Raw genomic sequence first — 17,397 nt, 5'->3', positions numbered from 1 at the left:
GGTATAGCTGGATTGTTTCAAGTGTAGGGTAGACATATATGAATGAATTTAGATGGATATAAATAGGAGTAGCCTCGTATGGGGGCCATTAGGCCTTTCTACGTACGGAGACAGGAAGACCCAGAGACAAAAAATGGACACTTACTAAGTAGACGATGTAAGGGGAGGCGAAAGCTGCTATGTATCCCAGCGTGTGTATGGCCCCAAATCCCGAGCCGCGGGCCACTGTGGGTAGGACCTCCACAGGGTACTGTTGGCCCACGTTGATTGCCATAGTGATCATGAACCTCCCCGCCACAGCCATCGACATGATGCTCATGGTGTCATCTGCAGGAGAGATAGATGGTTACGTTACCAGTGTATCATGAAGGGAAAAAATCATACTAAATATGATCTTTTCTCTAATTTCCCTTTTGTTTATTCTTCTTGTAAGTCACGAGGTTCAGTGTTTACAAAAAGAAAGTGCTAAAGTTTACCTGTGGTCACCGGCCCTTGCTCACCTGGCTTGTTCCTGCTAATCAATATATAATATGTCAATATATAATATATAATATATAATCAATATATAATATAATAATTTTTATCGCCCTTCTAACAGGGCGATAAAAAATCGTCCCAGAACTTAGCTCTCATATCAGGAACGGTTGAGGGGCCTCGGGACTAACAACACTACAAACTCAAACGGCAAAATCGATTTTATAGAGGCATTTAAAGTACTATAAAAATTGGAAGACATTATTCCAGATCACTCCTGTAAAAGGTTCACTCGAACGGGTAACAGATTCATGCTCAACAAGCCATAAGGTGAGGACGGAAAACAAAAATGTTTTATCAAGCACATGGTAATAAACTCGTGGAATTGCCTACCCGCCGAAACCCTAAAAGTCAAAATAGTATTCAATTGATAAAAATCTATTGGAAAAAAAATCCCCGAGGATAATTTGGAGCTTTTGAATCCGTTTCCTGTTCTATTCACAAAATATAGTGGCCCCCATATTCAGGTAAGTAAAGAATTAATGTGGTTTTAATTGTTTCAATACAATTAGTGAACAGAAGTCATTGGATCTATTCGTTGTGTCCGTTGCAAATTGACGTTAAAATGATCCCAGATGGGCACCTTAGATGTGGGCCAATCGGTGACGAGCTGAACAGTCTAGAATAAACACTTATCGTGAACACCAAGTATAAACAACTAGTAAACACTACAAATTGTACATCATGTTTTTTTAACGTAAACTCGGATGTTTTCCTGTTTGGCAATCCTGTTCCATAGTAAGAACCGATTTCATTCATTATCATAGTCTCTGTATTCACCTAGTTGTGCTTGCGGGGGATGAGCTCTGCTCTTTCGGCCCGCCTCTCAACTCTGTGTTATAGTCACTGTGTCTTATTCACTGTGTCTTAGTCACTGTATCAGAGTCACTGTGCCTCAGTAACTGTCTCACACACTTGTCAGAGTTTCTGTGGCAGCCTTGAAGAACACAGTGGAATCAGAAGTCGAGAATGATGTTAAACTGGCCAGACTGGAAAAGTCTATGATGACTAACACTGAAGGTTTAAGGAAGGTCAAGCTGGGACTAGGTATATAAGTACCAATAGTGCAACAGATGTGTTAAAGGTTTTGAGAAGATTTCAATCTCTCTGCCAGAAATAGTTCAACCTGTTCTACCAGTGACAAAGTAGAACAAACTACTACTACTTGGCAAAGCAAATTTGACAAATAAGTTAAGAGTGAGTAGGTTTCAGAACCAGGGTACTTGACAGGACTAACAAATGCCGCGATATTTCAAAGGGATGAATATGTTGACAGCTATTTCAGAAAAGAGCTGCTTCTGTTTTTAGTAATGGCATATTATCTTAAATATTCCAGTAACAATTTTGGGAAAAATAACTTCATCATTGCCGATCTAATCCAGAAAAAAATGTGTGATGTCCAGTAAAATGTAATTATTGTTTTTTATAATAACAAAATGCATGTGAGCAACTCTCATGCTAGTATCTCCTGCCTCTGTGAAATCATATAAATAAAATGTAGGTTCATGTAAGGTAGAGGGAGGAAGCTGAGGTGGTAACTTGACAGATGAAGGTATTTACCATGAGATGCTCCAACACGCTTCCTCTCGACCAGCCAGTTTGGAGATCAGTTGTGTTGGTTCTGCACAACTTTAGAGCGTGTGGAAGGCAATTCTTACTTCAAAAAAAGCACCCAGGCATGATAGTTCGTCTGACCACAGGTCTGACTGGTCTTGCAACACAAGACCAGTCAGATTATGGTCTTGTGTTGCAAGACCATAATCTGGTCACTCATGGTAACAGAGACCTCAAGAAGATAACCATGGATGTATTTTCCCAGAGAGTAAACCATAGAACACACGAGGTCATCTTAACTGGTACTTTCTTCGGCACTTTGAGATAACTGTTTAAATAATCATCAATATCCCCTGAAGTACTTAGACACCAGAATGAAGAATCATTAAGAAAACATCCATCTCGATTAGGTATTTTGCAGGTCGTCAGAGTTTTGGTCATGTCAGAGAATGCAAATATGTGGACAGAGGCAAAGATATTAAACCTCTTATCGCACGCATGCAGTTCTCTCTCGTCCATCATCTTCGCCCCCTCCCTCTCTCTTCCCCCATGTCCTCCCTCTCTCCCGCCTTACCTTCTGGTATGGCAGCTATGGCGAAGCAGGCCAGGCCGCTGACAATGAGAGTCCAGACGGTAGTGTGGCGGCGGCCGACTCTCTCAACGGCCAGCATGGTGAGGAAGTCCGCTGGCAACTCGACGAAGCCGGCGATAGTGAAGGTGATGAACATGTTGGAGCCGATGTGTTCGGTGTTCCTCATGTGTCCGTCGTAGGCCACGGTGATCACCATCCTGAGGGCAGGGAGAGCCAATGGTTGCTGCTGGTTTGTGCTGGAAATTCTGCCTGTGATTTACATTTGACTAATTTCAAGTTTTTATTTTACTGATGCCAGATTTCTCTGGTTACTAACGTAATCTCCTATGTGGCTGTTCTATTCGTTCCGGACGCCCATAGAGTCCTCACAACCTGGTTGACCAAGAACTTAAGGGATCTGTTCTGTCTTGAAGACTTCTGCAAAGAAAGCTAAGGCAAAGAATCTTGCCTCGATGGCGGTGATGGTGAGGCCCGTAGTTAAAGTGGATGTTGATGGTGGCTACGGTGTATAACTCACCACATGACACAGAGGACGAGGAAGCGCAGTCTTAACTTGGGCGTCTTGAGAAGGTCAATGACAGTGACCTGCTTGTTATCTTGCTTGGCCTGCTCCTTCCCAAAGTTCTGAAAGCACTAAGAGTCTGAGATGCAGCCCTTCACACAGACAAAAAAAATACTCAAATACTTTCAAAACAATATCTAAATAATCAAATTAATGTGTCTCTTTAGAGTCGAGATATCACATTACCAAATACTGACCTCGAAATCCTTGATGACCTCCTGGGTTAGGGTCTTTTGGTTGACCTTAGCCGCCTTTGTCAGGATCTTGACCGTCTCCTCAATCCTGCCTTGAGCCAGCAACCAGCGGGCAGACTCAGGGACCAACCTGGCCACCAAGAATACACGAAACTCATAAGTAAATAATATTTTTGTCGGGGTGGCTTTAATATAGGGTTGTGTAATGTTTCCCCTGGTTCATTGAAATATATATTTATGGGTTAACTGTGGATAGTAAAATAAAAAAAAAGCACGTCTAGCAAAGGTAGAGGTGGATTAGGGTGGGGAATGAAGTCTCGTTATTAAAACGTTTGTGGTATTAGAACATTATGGGAAAACTTCAGCTAAAGGCCACTCCCAAATGCTAAGTAATCCTCATTTGTAAATAACTCCGGATTGTACAGTAGAGGATATCTGACACACAGGTTTGTTTAATCGATTGTGCCTGGGAAGTTTCCTTGAATAACGTAGTACGGAAATGTTCATTTAAATGTGCCATTACAATCACATTTAAAAAGTGCTGGGCTATATATACAGGTGTTGCATTTTCCTATCACTATAGGCTTGACGACCCTCATGAAAGCTTACAGCTCATGATACCAATGAGAAATGGTGCTGGAACCTCAGCTTGTTGTTCGCATTCTGTATAACCATCGTAAGCTAGTCCCCCTTAATCTCAAACACCATTATCTTGATGGAGATGGGTCTTGGCTCACCAGATGAAGAAGAAGCAGACATCGTAAGCTAATCCCCCTTAATCTCAAACATCATTATCTTGATGGAGATGGGTCTTGGCTCACCAGATGAAGAAGAAGCAGATGAGTTGAGGGGCGTGCATGATGATGGTGAAGATGGACCAGTCTGCGACCCCCACAGCGATCCAGGGCATGGCACACATGGCCAGCGTCAGGAAGAACATGATGGGAACGTTGGCCATGATGGTGCGGTACTCACTCGACACATACTCCAACACTGCAACAAGTGCATGTTATTGCAAGCTGGTGTTGCATCACTTGTCATGGGGGAGCATTCATGAAATTTCGTGATGCATATCTATTTTTATTTTAGAATATTGTATGATAAACGTTGTCTGGACTTTTATATCTGCTATTGAATATCTGTAAATGAATATTTGCTATACCATTTCTATTGTTTATATTGGGATCAGATCATTAGGCAGTGATGTGGTGGAGGCTGACTCCATACACAGTTTCAAATGTAGATATGACAGAGCCCAGTAGGCTCAGGAATCTGTACACCAGTTGATTGACAGTTGAGAGGCAGGACCAAAGAGATAGAGCTCAACCCCCGCAAGCACAAATAGGTGAATACTCAGTCATAACCAGTCAAAGGCAGTTAGGCATTCACAGTTCTGATAATAACCAGTTACAGTTTGTAAACAAAATGAGTCTGAATCTGTATGCTGGTACAGTGCGGTTGCAACTGGCAATAACACTCATTATAGACGAAGAGAAGGTGACCGCGTGGGAGAAATTGTAATAGCAAGAATTCGTCGTGGATACAAATACCCATGGAGGTATGGAATGGAAACAACAGCTGAGCAGCGAAGCTGGAGAATCTGTGGTGTGAGCTATGCCGATGATATACTGATCCCCACCAATGGGTATACCAACACCCTAAGTGTTCTGAACCTCTGTATTGAACACATGTCAGGAACTATAGGCTTAGTCATCTCAGTAGAGAAAACAGAGGTCCTGAACCGACGCCCACATGTAACAGCCTTGTCTGGTTCTCACTTTCTCTCTGCCTCTCTCCTGTTTCCCCCTCCTTCTCTCTCTCCCTCCCTCGCTGTTCCCTTCCTCTACTTCTCTTTCCTCCATCCCCCCTTCTCCTTTCCTTCTTACTGGCCTGGTAAGTATCGGCTCTCGGCTAGCGGTCGGTTGGGAGACATATACTAATTGCTTTCCTCTCTGGACGGTCGCCAGGGCAGGTTTACTGCTGTGTCGAATTCCAGGAGAGGCCTCTCATGTCTCCCCTCTGCAGCCTGTCTGAATTTTCCAGTTTTTGGTGAGAAAACTCCGCCTCTGGAGTTAAATATTTATCGTTGGTCTGAGTGCCAGGGGGACCTAGTAGGCCTGGTTTCAGCTGATTGGGTGGAGGCCTAGAAAGAAGGCGGAGTTTTCTAGAGCAGGAGAGCATCAGTGGGTGGATCTTTGACTATCTTGAAGGATACGAGTGTCAGTGTGATTTCGGGGGTGATTAGAGGTGGTGGGTGATTAACCAGGAGGCCACAAACACCGGCTTAGAAACTGTATAAAGGTGTTTGTCTGTTTGAGTTCCCTGTGAATTTTGTAGTCCATTACCATGCCTCTAAAGTTAGGATGTCACTAGCTTAGGAATTATTTTTTTGTATTATTATATTAAGTTACTTTAAATTATTCTCCTGATATTTTATATTTATCCCTTAATTATTTTTGAGTCATAGTTTTTAAATTGCTTTCAACATTACCTGTGATCTGTTGAGCAGGTATATGAGTAAATATTGTTGACCAGACTACAAGGAGAAGGGATGACGACTTTTCGGTCCGTCCTGGACCATTCTCAAGTGACAATCGACTTGAGAATAGTCCAGGAAGGACCGAAACGTCGTCGTCCCTTCTCCTTCTAGTGTGTGGTCTGGTCAACATACTTTAGCCACGTTATCGTGACTCATCGCCTGCATATTTCCCTTGTGATTCACGAAGTAAGCTGCAAAAGGAATTCCATTCACTCAGTAAGTATTGAAAGATCAAACTTCCCTAACACTGGGTATTAGTTGACTGGTCTTCGACCGAGTCAATCAAAGTGCCTGGAGTGGTTGCTGCATTATTAGTTTATGAGTAACCTTACCTTTTCATCTGGTCTGTTAGAATTGTAAAGATATTTTTAACATCTTGGTCATTTCTCCTCCCCTTCATGAGGAATGAGCATTTACTGCTGCGAGAGCGAACTCTTCCTGTTGTTTTGGTTTATATAAATACAGTTATTACAGGCTAAGGGGTTACATACAAGTTATAGCAACATTACAGTGAGTGTTATCATAGGTGTACAATAACAACAGTGATCAGTGTTCGTTCAATGGTGACATTCAGTCGCATTACAATGGTGGGCATTGTTACAATGGTGGGCATTGTTACAATGGTGGGCATTGTTACAATGGTAACAGCAGTGTTTGTTGCTAACGTTGCACTCGCCCAGACGGGGTGAGGCTGCTCACAAGATGCAGCTGCATGATGCCTCTCTGCTCGACTATGTAATCAGCTATAAATATCTTGGTCGTGAGGTTCCACTGTACCGCAATGTTGTAACCACAGCGGGTCGTCAGTGTAGAGAGAGGCTCCGTGCTCTCAAGGCTGTGGCAGGCTATCATCCACGCTATGACGCAAATGTGAGAAGTGCCAAAAGAATGCCTTTCTAATATATTAGATCTCTGATCGATTATGCTGCGCCATGCTTGCACTAGTGCCTGAGAGAATGGTTGGAGGGCTGGAAAAATGCAAAACGAAGCTATAAGGATTATCCTTGGATGCCTTCGCTCAACTAAATTACTAAACATGAGGAAGGAACTGAATATTCCATGTGTATAAGTGATCGTATCACTGAAGTTATTGCTTTAATTGGAGTCAAGATGCTTAGGCTAACTCACCCTAACCCCCTTCACTGAAGCCCTCCAAGCCTTCTTTCTTGAAGGTCAGCATCCCTCCAAATGGATTACCAAATCTGCCATTGTCCTCAGAATGTATTTTTTTCATCACCTCTTCCAAGAGAGAGACAACATCGACACTTTCCGGCCACATGGGAGATTACCCCCTTTCCAAATCACTGTCCCACCCTCTTTCCCACCCAAGAATCTGATTAATGAATGAGCAGCCTGCACATGACTGTAAAGCTGCCGCCCAGTTTGTTGGGTGTGGAGCAGGATTCGTAACTGTGTGACTCACCACAGAACTGAAGTGCCTTGTATAATGACTGTTGTGAGCCTCTTGTTGAATCACTTGTCACGTGTCACTGTGCCTTAATCCACTCGACCATCAGTGACCGCACATAAGGAGGTGATACCCAAAGCTATTTGACACCCTCCCCCCCCTCCCCCCACGGCGGCACTTTGATGGTAATCTTGGGCATAGCTATTTCCACTAAACTGAAGTGAATTGATGAAATAGCTATGTCCAAGATTAACATTAAAGTGCAGCCAGGGAGGTGGTCAAATAGCTTCGGCTATCACCTCTTTATATGCGGTCACTGATGGTCGAGTGGATTAAGGCACCGTGACACCAGTTGCAATGTGCTCCTGGAGGTCCGGGTTCAAGTCATTTCTGGAGTGTGAAGTTTTCATTTATATAACTAGCTTCAAGAGATTGTCACTTGTTTTAGCTAAACGAATGAACCCAATTGTGGTGTGAGTGAAGGACACCGCCTTGACCTCTAACTGAGAGAATGTAAACATCTAAGAGAGATTAGAAATGTGTGTAGCATAGTAAACCCCCACATTGTTAGAGTTAGGAAAATACTATCTGTCATATGATCGTTCTTCTCAAAATATCCCCCATTTTGCACCCGCAAAATAACGTAAGTTTTTAAGGGTTTACAAATGTTAATCTTTTTGTTTGGTAAGTTGTTCACTTGAGACAGTTAAGCAAGTTCCTGCTGTGTCTGGGTACAAGTGACAGGATGAACAACCCAGCGGGTTTTCTTCCTATTGGGGGGGTGTTGTACATGCAGCTATGGCGGTGTGTCCACTCACAGGACGAGTGGCGCTGCCCAATACTGTCACTATGGCGGTGTGTTCACTCACAGGATGAGTGGCGCTGCCCAATACTGTCACTATGGCGGTGTGTTCACTCACAGGATGAGTGGAGCTCCCCAATACTGTCACTATGGCGGTGTGTTCACTCACAACATGAGTGGCGCTGCCCAATACTGTCACTATGGCGGTGTGTTCACTCACAGGATGAGTGGCGCTGCCCAATACACTCACCCCTCGGGGCAAAACTTTACAAACGTCTGGTGTTACCAGAACACCAACGTTATGAACTCTCACGAACCCAATGTACCTTCTTGTATATAAATAAATAAATAATTAAATCAAGATGTAAGGCAGGGCAGACTGCCTCGAAGGCCATTAGCTGGTGGGAAGGAGGCTGAGACTCTGAACCGTATGGTATTAATCCCTTTACCAACTGTCTACACGTGGTTGGTGGGGTGGGGGGGGGTTGATAGTTCGTGGAAGGGTCTGATGCTGGTTGGGAGAAGGGGGGAATAGATGTAGTGGGGATGGAGGGGATTGATCAGGCGTGACCACAGCCAATCTGTGATAGTCTGCCACCTTGCCAGTCAAACCCAGCACCCCAGCCCGAACCCAAACCCAGCACCCCAGCCCGAACCCAAACCCAGCACCCCAGCCCGAACCCAAACCCAGCACCCCAGCCCGAACCCAAACCCAGCACCCCAGCCCGAACCCAAACCCAGCCTGAGGCCCGCCCACCAAATCACCCATCCATTACCTAACCCACCATGGGGTCTGACAGTTGAATGAACAGCACTCGGGATTTGTAGTCCTAAGTTTCCAGGTTCGATCCCCGGTGGAGGCGGAAACAAATGGGCAGTTTCTTTCACACTGTTCTGTTACCCTGTTCACCTAGCAGTAAATAGGTACCTGGGAGCTAGACAGCTGCTGTAAAGGCTGCTTCCTGGGGATGTGTAATAAAAAAAGGAGGCCTAGTCGAGGACCGGGCCGTGCAGACGCTAAGCCCTGAAATCGTCTCAAATCATCTTAAATAACCCTGCCCGCCCGCCCACTCACTCAGCGAGTCAACCCACTTGCCTACCCAGGCAGCCTGCCTGCTCATGTAACCTATACCCACCCTGCCCACCTTCCACCCTGCTACCAATCCACCCTGCCCACCCACTTGCAACCTGCCAGTCAGCCACCTCACCCACCATCCATATTGTTGCTCTCCCAAATACAGTTACTGACAGTTACCGGCATTTGTAAACTTTTAGCGGAGCCTCGGATTTAACAACCTGGAAACAACCTCATATAGGTCGTTAAATCGAGTGGATACTGAATTTTTATTCACCTCAATTTTTATTGTCTAATAATTCATGTGTTATCTTTCCGTATTTACACTGAAAAATAATTTACAACTAAACTAGGTTTTTAATATAATTTTTATTATTATTTTACAATAGCGTAACTGGTCCAAGAAAATGTCAGGCTTCTAATACACTTAACCCATAAAGCATTATCATATCAACAAGAAATAGGCAAATTATTAGTAACAAATTATAAGCATGTGATGACTAAACTTTTGTGTTATTAAAAATAAATAATAATATTTTTTTCATGTTGACCATTAACGCCTATATAGGACTCATGACAATGACCAAATCATAAAAAAGGACAAGATTGATGATTGATGAAGATTAAGCCACCAATGAGGTGGCACGGGCATGAATAGCCCGTAAGCAGGGGCAAGGTATTTGTGATGGATTTATATCTACTTTATCTGGTGAAGTATTTTCGTTAACTGGCAGAGAGGAGCAGCAACGTGCTCCTACGTTCTTAATCTGAATGGCCAGATTTATAGACGAATGTTATACATATATCAGTTTTTAATGCACTGGAAACATTCTTCAAGTTTCCAGTGGATCTATAGCATTATAACGTTTATAGCAATCAAAGGGTTAACACCAGGTTAGGAGCATTCTATACTTCATCTCTTAAGATAATGTTTCCTGTTGTGAGAGTAGCGGGAAGAGCAGGAATTACAACTACCGAGTCGGATGCAACAATACAAACTTTGTACTCACGAAGGATGTACATGACCATAAAGTGGGTATCGTAAGTCATGCCAACGATGAACCTGAAGGCGGTGAAGGTGGCGAAGGAGGTGCAGAAAGCTGAGGCCACCCCGAACACGCCCCCAACCATGTTGGTGATGACGATGACCGGCAGTCGACCAAACTTGTCTGCCGCCCACCCGAGCACCGGCGAGGCCACCAGCGACCCCACGAAGAACAGCGACTGACAGAACGCCGGTCGCCAGTCCTCCTCGCACACCCAGTCCAGCTGTGAGTCCAAGACGCCAAGGTATAACTGATCACAGCTATAAATGGGAGACTAGTTTACGGAAGGCAGAGAATAGTCCGGTAAACCACGTCAACTGCAGGCGATGAGTCACAATAACGTGGCTGAAGTAGTTTGACCAGACCACACACTAGAAGGTGAAGGGACGACGACGTTTCGGTCCGTCCTGGACCATTCTCAAGTCGATTGTGAGAAGGGTCCAACGGATCCGTCGTCGATTTCGACGACGGATCGAAACGTCGTCGATTTCGACGACGGATCGAAACGTCGTCGCCCCTTCACCTTCTAGTGTGTGGTCTGGTCAAACCACTTCAACTTAAGAGACATAAAAATGGAGACAATCTGAAATTAGTGATAGTATTATTCACACCTTCTACGTAGATTTCTTGGCCTTTTAACAGTGGTTGATACGCGCAGCTTTGAACTACAGTTTGCTGTGTTGAAATATGTAATGACAGTCACCAGCAGCAACACTGGCCGTGACATATACGTGTCTGTCAGCGATTTCTAGACCCTGGCTCACCACCAGAATGAGTGCCATATTGTCTCAGAGGCTGCACATCACATTAACGTGATGTGTCAATGAGAAACCCAGTAGGAGCTGGATTCGAAGCTTTTTCCAGCGAACCTCTTTCTTCCTGGGATTTGCTGGAAAGTTTCTTAAAAAATATACTAACATGAGTATTTTTTGCGCGAATAATGTATTCATATATACGCTTGTCACACACACACACACACACACACACACACACACACACACACACATACTTGAGACATGTTACAAACTTGTTCGCTAAATCGGCTCACCCAGATTGATTGTTGCTGATTACCGACTGCACTAATATAGTTATTAAAGATAGTTTTTGCCAACAACGTGTTTAATTTTTTGTCTATGTTGTTGCTATGATTTGACAAAATATTGTGTAAGTAAATCCATGTGAAGACTGTGGTACTCGTTTACAATGTAATATTTGGCATTGTGTATATATTTAACTCAAAAGAATTGATACACCAATATCACTAGACTATCTTGACTTAGTGCGAATATCTGTGATTTTGTGTTAGCTTAACGATGAAATTATTAAATATGAATGCGAAAACGGTCAGAGAGTAATCATTAATAGGGGATACAAAGAGGAAAATATAACAAAAAATGCTAATATGTTTGAAATAGAGAAAATATGACATAAGCAGATGTGTCTCTGTGTCTCTGAAGGTCTAGCTAGTAAATTATGTTTACGCAAAAAAAAATATTATTTGTATTAATAATGTAAAATATAAATACATATTTACGAATTCAAATTAATTAACCAATTACCTATAGGCTGAGGCCAAATATTTAACTAAAATGCCGCTTATCTTTCCTTCGTTATACTTCCCGTAGTTAGGAAGAGGAAGCTTGTACAGAGGTATAACGAGGTTCCCAAGAAACTCGAATTACTGACCCTTCCCAGGATGCAACAAACATACATAACTCCAGGGTACATATTTTAAGATTTGGTGAATAAAGGCATTAGGAGAAAGGAAATATGTCAAGCCGTTGTTCTCCTATCCCAGTTCCTTGTCCTCCTATCCCAGCTTCTTATCCTCCTATTTTTACCACACGCCAGATAGTCATATTGGCTCTGCGTTTTCTCATAACTGTCTTGCCTTTCATGCCATACCCTTTTAAACTTTCTGTGCATTTTTCTTATTGTTTACAATAATGCCTTATACTTTATTTGCTTGTGAATGCTTTTTTTCACCAGTCTTTAATCATATGATCATTAATTTTGAGTCATTATTGTTAGACTTAAGGGATTTATATGGATTCTTATGTTATTGAGGTTTAAGGAAAATATTTTGAATCTTATACTTATTTTCAACTTTAATATAACTCAGTATTAGGTTCCTTGCTGCTGCAATCAATTAGTATTGTGATACACTGATATGACCGAGTATAATATGGTGCTGTGTCTTGGTACAGTGTGTATGATACAGTTACTTGTCACTGTGAATGGTACAGTGACCTAGTACATGAAATAACTAGGTAGTATTGACAGGGACGTATATATAAAATGACTCCATGAAGGGGTATTCAAAGATGTGCTTCGACGCAGGGTGGAACGTGGAACTGTAAATGCATTTTAATGATTTTGGAGACGGAACGACCTTGGTGGGTGGGAACTAAGTTATGGATCTGCAGCGTGCATTGTCGGGTGGGAGTGTACGTGGGGAGTGACTTGATTGTTTCACGTGAAGATTATACTAGTATGTACATGGGTGCTGTATAATGTAGGTGGGACCTTCTTTGCATGTGTATCTCTTTTTTTTTTTAGTTGCCTATCTATTTATATTGCAAGATTTTGTAAATGATGGTGTTCCTATAAGCAAGAATAAAAGACGTGTTGAAAAACATGTTTATATTCTATAGAGCGGGGGTTACCTGGGAGGTGATGGTGGGGTAGTAGAGGGAGTAGTCGTAGGTCCAGCCATGTGTGCAGCTGGTGGTGGGCCAGGAGGCATTGGCCCAGCTGGCGGAGGGCCAGGAGGCATTGGCCCAGCTGGCAGAGGGCCAGGAAGTGTTGGCCCAGCTGGCAGTGGGCCTGGAGGCGTTGGGCCAAACCATGCTGCTCCTTAATAACTTGCGGTAGGAGGCAAAAGTAATGTTAAAAAAAGGGTCAACACTTGAGCACCATATATAAATACCCACGAGCGTAATTAGGGCATGTGAATGAGTCTGGGTGAGTATACATTCGAACAACCTCATGTAGGTCAATAGGCTTTCCACTGTTTCCATAAAATTTTCATGATTTTGTGTTTTGTGATAATGTTTATTAACTAGTTCTACCTTGAAATATAACACACAAATGAGAACGACAGAACATTAAGGAAAATATGCTTCGATTCAATTCGGCAAAAAAACTAAAAACAATACTAGATCTACCATATGATTCCTACCTCAGGAAAGTCAACGTCATAGATCCTACACTGCAGGAACTTGCCGCTAGAGGCGTCCCTAGGGATGGTGAGGTCCTTGAGCTGTTCCTCCGTCAGGTTGAGGCCCTGAAGGTCAGGCGGAGCCCGACACCAGTGGGGGGGCGTCAGGGTCATAAATATCTGGCCGAAGTAGACGAAGGCCAGGAAGGAGTTCATCATGCAGTTGACCGTGAACAGTACCTTGGCAACCATACACAATTATTTGTATTTATAAGACAATAAATGCAGATTAAAACAAGAGAACCCAAATGCCAAAAAAGAAAATGCTAACGAATTGAATGACTAAAGACAAGTGCTAAATTGATGACTGGGGATAGAGGAGATTGACTAATTTTTACAGGAATGTTTGAACAATGGACAGAGAAGTAGAAGTCTAAGGATATGCATCTAAGTGATCCTGAAAAAAAAAGATCTACTGACTTCGCCGGAATAGCTTCTTCAAATAAAGTTCCTTATTAGTGCATACGATGAGTCACGATGACGTGGCTGAAGATATGACCAAAACCACACATCAGAAGATGAAGAGACGACGACGTTTCGGTCCGTCCCGGACCATTATCAAGTGTAGCACGTCGCATGGGAGTGACACACCTGATCCACGACGGACCGAAACGTTGTCGTTTCTCTATCTTCTGATGAGTGGTTTGGTCATCATTACTAGTGGCACTAATTCACTAATTTTACTCCTTAAGGAAACATGTGTTATTAATATCACATAATTCCTAAAGCTGTTTCACTTAAAACAGGTCAGAAGGGTTATTAATTGCCTAAACAGACCTCTTTAAGAATACTTCCAAGCGTTTTGTTCATTGTTCTCCTTAAAAAATGGTAAACTACAAATCAATAATGAAAACGTATAATCGCCGCTCAAAACATCCAAGGATAGCTTCGGTCTCTGTTATTAATATTACACAAGTACCACCACTGCTTAGGTCTAATTTTTTTCTACCACAGACATGGCCAGACATTTACAATGCTAACCAGCATATATATACATTTTCGTATATATATGCCGAGGCATCAATATACATTTTCGTCTGTCCTTCATCGACAGGGTTAGGGATCAGTTAAACATATAGTTCAGTGTCGGGTCTAATGTATGGGGCTTCATCTCATTGCCAAAGACAACCTTGGGAGGGCCTCAACGTCGTGCAGTATTGAATATGCTCCCTCTGCAGTCTGGGAACCGAGCGAGTGCTTGTCAACAACTCAGAAGGACCACACAACATTGCCATGGAGTGCCTCGCTTATAGCTTAAAGCAACGTTTTAACAAAAGTGACAACTGAGCCCCACTAAGTGACATATTTTTGTCCTATAAAAATGTATATTTTAAGGAACATAAAAAAAAATTATTACATAAATACAGTCTACTTAAAATTAAAATATCCCATGGGTTAAGACCCATAGAAAATATTCCATTGGTTATGAGTCTGAGGTTCTCCAGGACGGTGATTCTATCCCTCCATACTGCTCCAAAACAAATGGCCTTCCATATTAGATATTAGTGGTGGAAATGGCTAGTGTAAAGATCAGCAATCCCACTCTCTGGCCTCACAAGTACTTGCTTATCCTAAGGTATTAGAAGCACCTCAGGGCAGTTAGACTATCTTCAGGCATCAGGAATGCAGTAAGAGTATTCGCTTACACCGAGGCATCAGTAATATTAAGTGAGTGATAGTGATCTTGAGACCCCAGGATCGCCACAAGTACACACTGAGGAGCACGACTTAGTATTGTTGTAAGTACTATAGAGTCCCAACACTGAGGATTCTATAGTTTCACAATACTGCTGGCCAACTACGTGGGCTCAGGCTACATCCCATCGTAGCCAGGTATGGGAAGCCCAGATGCTGGACTATCATACCTTAAGGTGTCATGAACATGGGCTAACCTACTCTGAGATCTCTAAGCAGCACTGAATCCTCAGCTCACGATGAGGCCTCAGGAGCCTCACTGAGGCACCAACCGGCCTTGAGGCTTCAGGATCACCAGCCTACTATAAGGTCAAAGAAGCACTTACCATCTGGTAGCGGCCAAACCCTCCGATGTGGACGAAGATGGAGTCGAAGTCCGTGATGGTCATGATGAGTGCTGACGATACAGAAGAGTAAGTGGAAGATCTGGCCGGTGCTGGCGGCGAAGAGGAAATGGAAGCGCTGGCCGGCTTCACGGTCCTTTCTAATCTGTTGGAGGTTAAAACAGGAGAGTACTCACCCTCAGGGCTCTAATATATACATGCAAATTGTATAAGTAACTCATATAAACGCCCGAGAGAACATCTTCTTGGAGTTGGTTGTGCAAGACTGGTAATAACGTAGCAACTCTGCCATTGCATCGAACAGTACATGAAGAAACTGGTATTGTAGCTGAGGTTAAGATCTAAATAGGATAATGACATATTCTATTATTCGTCTCGGTCTCCGCACTCAGCCCCACACACACACCAGTTCTCAGAAGGATGAGGAATGACTCGACAATACCTAGGATTATTTTTACAGTGCAAATCCTCCCACATCTCTCACCAACCTCCCTATACCCTCTCTCACCTCTTCTCTATCCTTAACTTCTATATCCTTCTTAGCTTATATCTTCTTAACTTCTATATCTTTCTTAACTTCTATATATCCTTCTTAATCTCTAAATCCCCCTCCCGTTCCTTCCCCTGGTGAAAGTGAGGAGATATTTTCTGTCCCGTCTCTTAATCCATCAGTTTCTTCTATATCCCCTTCCTCTCTTCCTCTCCCATATATCCCTGTCCATCTCTCCTATATTCCCTATCCCCGTCTCTCATATATCGACCTTCCTATCTTCTATGTCACCCCCTCTTTCCTATTTTCCCCTCCCCTCTCCTATATCCCTTTACTCTCTCTCTCTCTTCCATATATCCCAATACCCCCTCTTCTGTATCCCAGTTCCCCCCTTTTTGTCCCCATCCCTTCTTCTATATTCCCTCCCCCTCTTCTAACCCCCTTCCCATCTACGAGCAACCTTCCTCGCCCTCTCGTGGAGCACTCAAAGACAAATCAGTTCAATTGAATAATTTGGGGAAAAATTATCTCAACACTTTCTTCAGAATCTCTTGACAAGTGCGAGTAAAATCCCAAGCAGAGGTAGTACACGAACAGTTGAATACCAATAAACCACAGACACAGGAGCCGAAGCTCTTCCCCCGGCAAGAGCAAATACGTGAATACCATTTCTTGGTGGATGTCTGTATGAGGTGAACCTTAGCTGGCAAAAGTTTCCCAATAACACCATGGAAATAAAATGTTGCACTAGGCGAGCTAATCTTCATGAGTGGCTCATAAGGAGTGTATTGACGAGTCTTCTGTTGACATCGTGACGATCATAGCAAAACCACTTAGAAGCTCTAATCTTTTTGTCTGTCTGTGTGTATATCTATCTATTCAATAAGTGTATTCATTAAACTATCCATCCAGTAAATTTATCTATCTCTCAGTCCCATTTTGTTTGTTATACACAAGTGGACACATGAGTAGGAACATCTAACTTGTGTTAATAGGCTGAGAGATTTTCCTTTCCATAACTCATGGAAAGGAACTTAGTAGCCGTTGTAGCCTTACTCTATTAGTTTTCCGTGGAACTAGACTCGCTAACTGGTTAACAACCACGTACCCAATTACTTCTGGGTAAACAGGATTGGAGCCCAAATAATCCTCCCTGGCTAGGATTCGAGCACAAACCAAATCTCTCTCTCTCTCCTCTCTCTCTCTCTCTCTCTCTCTCTCTCTCTCTCTCTCTCTCTCTCTCTCTCTCTCTCTCTCTCTCTCTCTCTCTCTCTCTCTCTCTCTCTCTCGCTCGCCAGAGAACCAGGCACTGGTTTGAGAGCCAGCTCACTATGACCAATAA

The 17,397-nt window shown here is 43.1% G+C and overlaps 1 protein-coding gene across 2 annotated transcripts in view; it reads right to left on the bottom strand.

Moving 5' to 3' along the window:
• LOC123762635 (organic cation transporter protein) overlaps positions 1-17,397 on the bottom strand; it is a 32,451-nt gene that overhangs the window by 11,194 nt on the left and 3,860 nt on the right. For both annotated transcript variants that reach the window (XM_069332386.1, XM_069332385.1), the window contains exons 2-10: positions 15,548-15,710; positions 13,488-13,706; positions 12,973-13,170; positions 10,271-10,529; positions 4,258-4,429; positions 3,440-3,566; positions 3,198-3,304; positions 2,663-2,877; positions 146-327 (exon numbers count right to left, since the gene is read on the bottom strand). In XM_069332386.1, coding sequence (XP_069188487.1) covers positions 146-327; positions 2,663-2,877; positions 3,198-3,304; positions 3,440-3,566; positions 4,258-4,429; positions 10,271-10,529; positions 12,973-13,170; positions 13,488-13,706; positions 15,548-15,610 — 1,542 coding nt within the window. In that variant the 5' untranslated portion in view covers positions 15,611-15,710. The remainder of the gene's footprint in view (positions 1-145; positions 328-2,662; positions 2,878-3,197; positions 3,305-3,439; positions 3,567-4,257; positions 4,430-10,270; positions 10,530-12,972; positions 13,171-13,487; positions 13,707-15,547; positions 15,711-17,397) is intronic.

Source organism: Procambarus clarkii, chromosome 27 (assembly GCF_040958095.1).
Source record: "Procambarus clarkii isolate CNS0578487 chromosome 27, FALCON_Pclarkii_2.0, whole genome shotgun sequence".
NCBI classification, from domain to species: domain Eukaryota; kingdom Metazoa; phylum Arthropoda; class Malacostraca; order Decapoda; family Cambaridae; genus Procambarus; species Procambarus clarkii.
The sequence above is the reverse complement of the archived record's forward strand: the minus strand, read 5'-3'. Positions and strand labels throughout refer to the sequence as shown.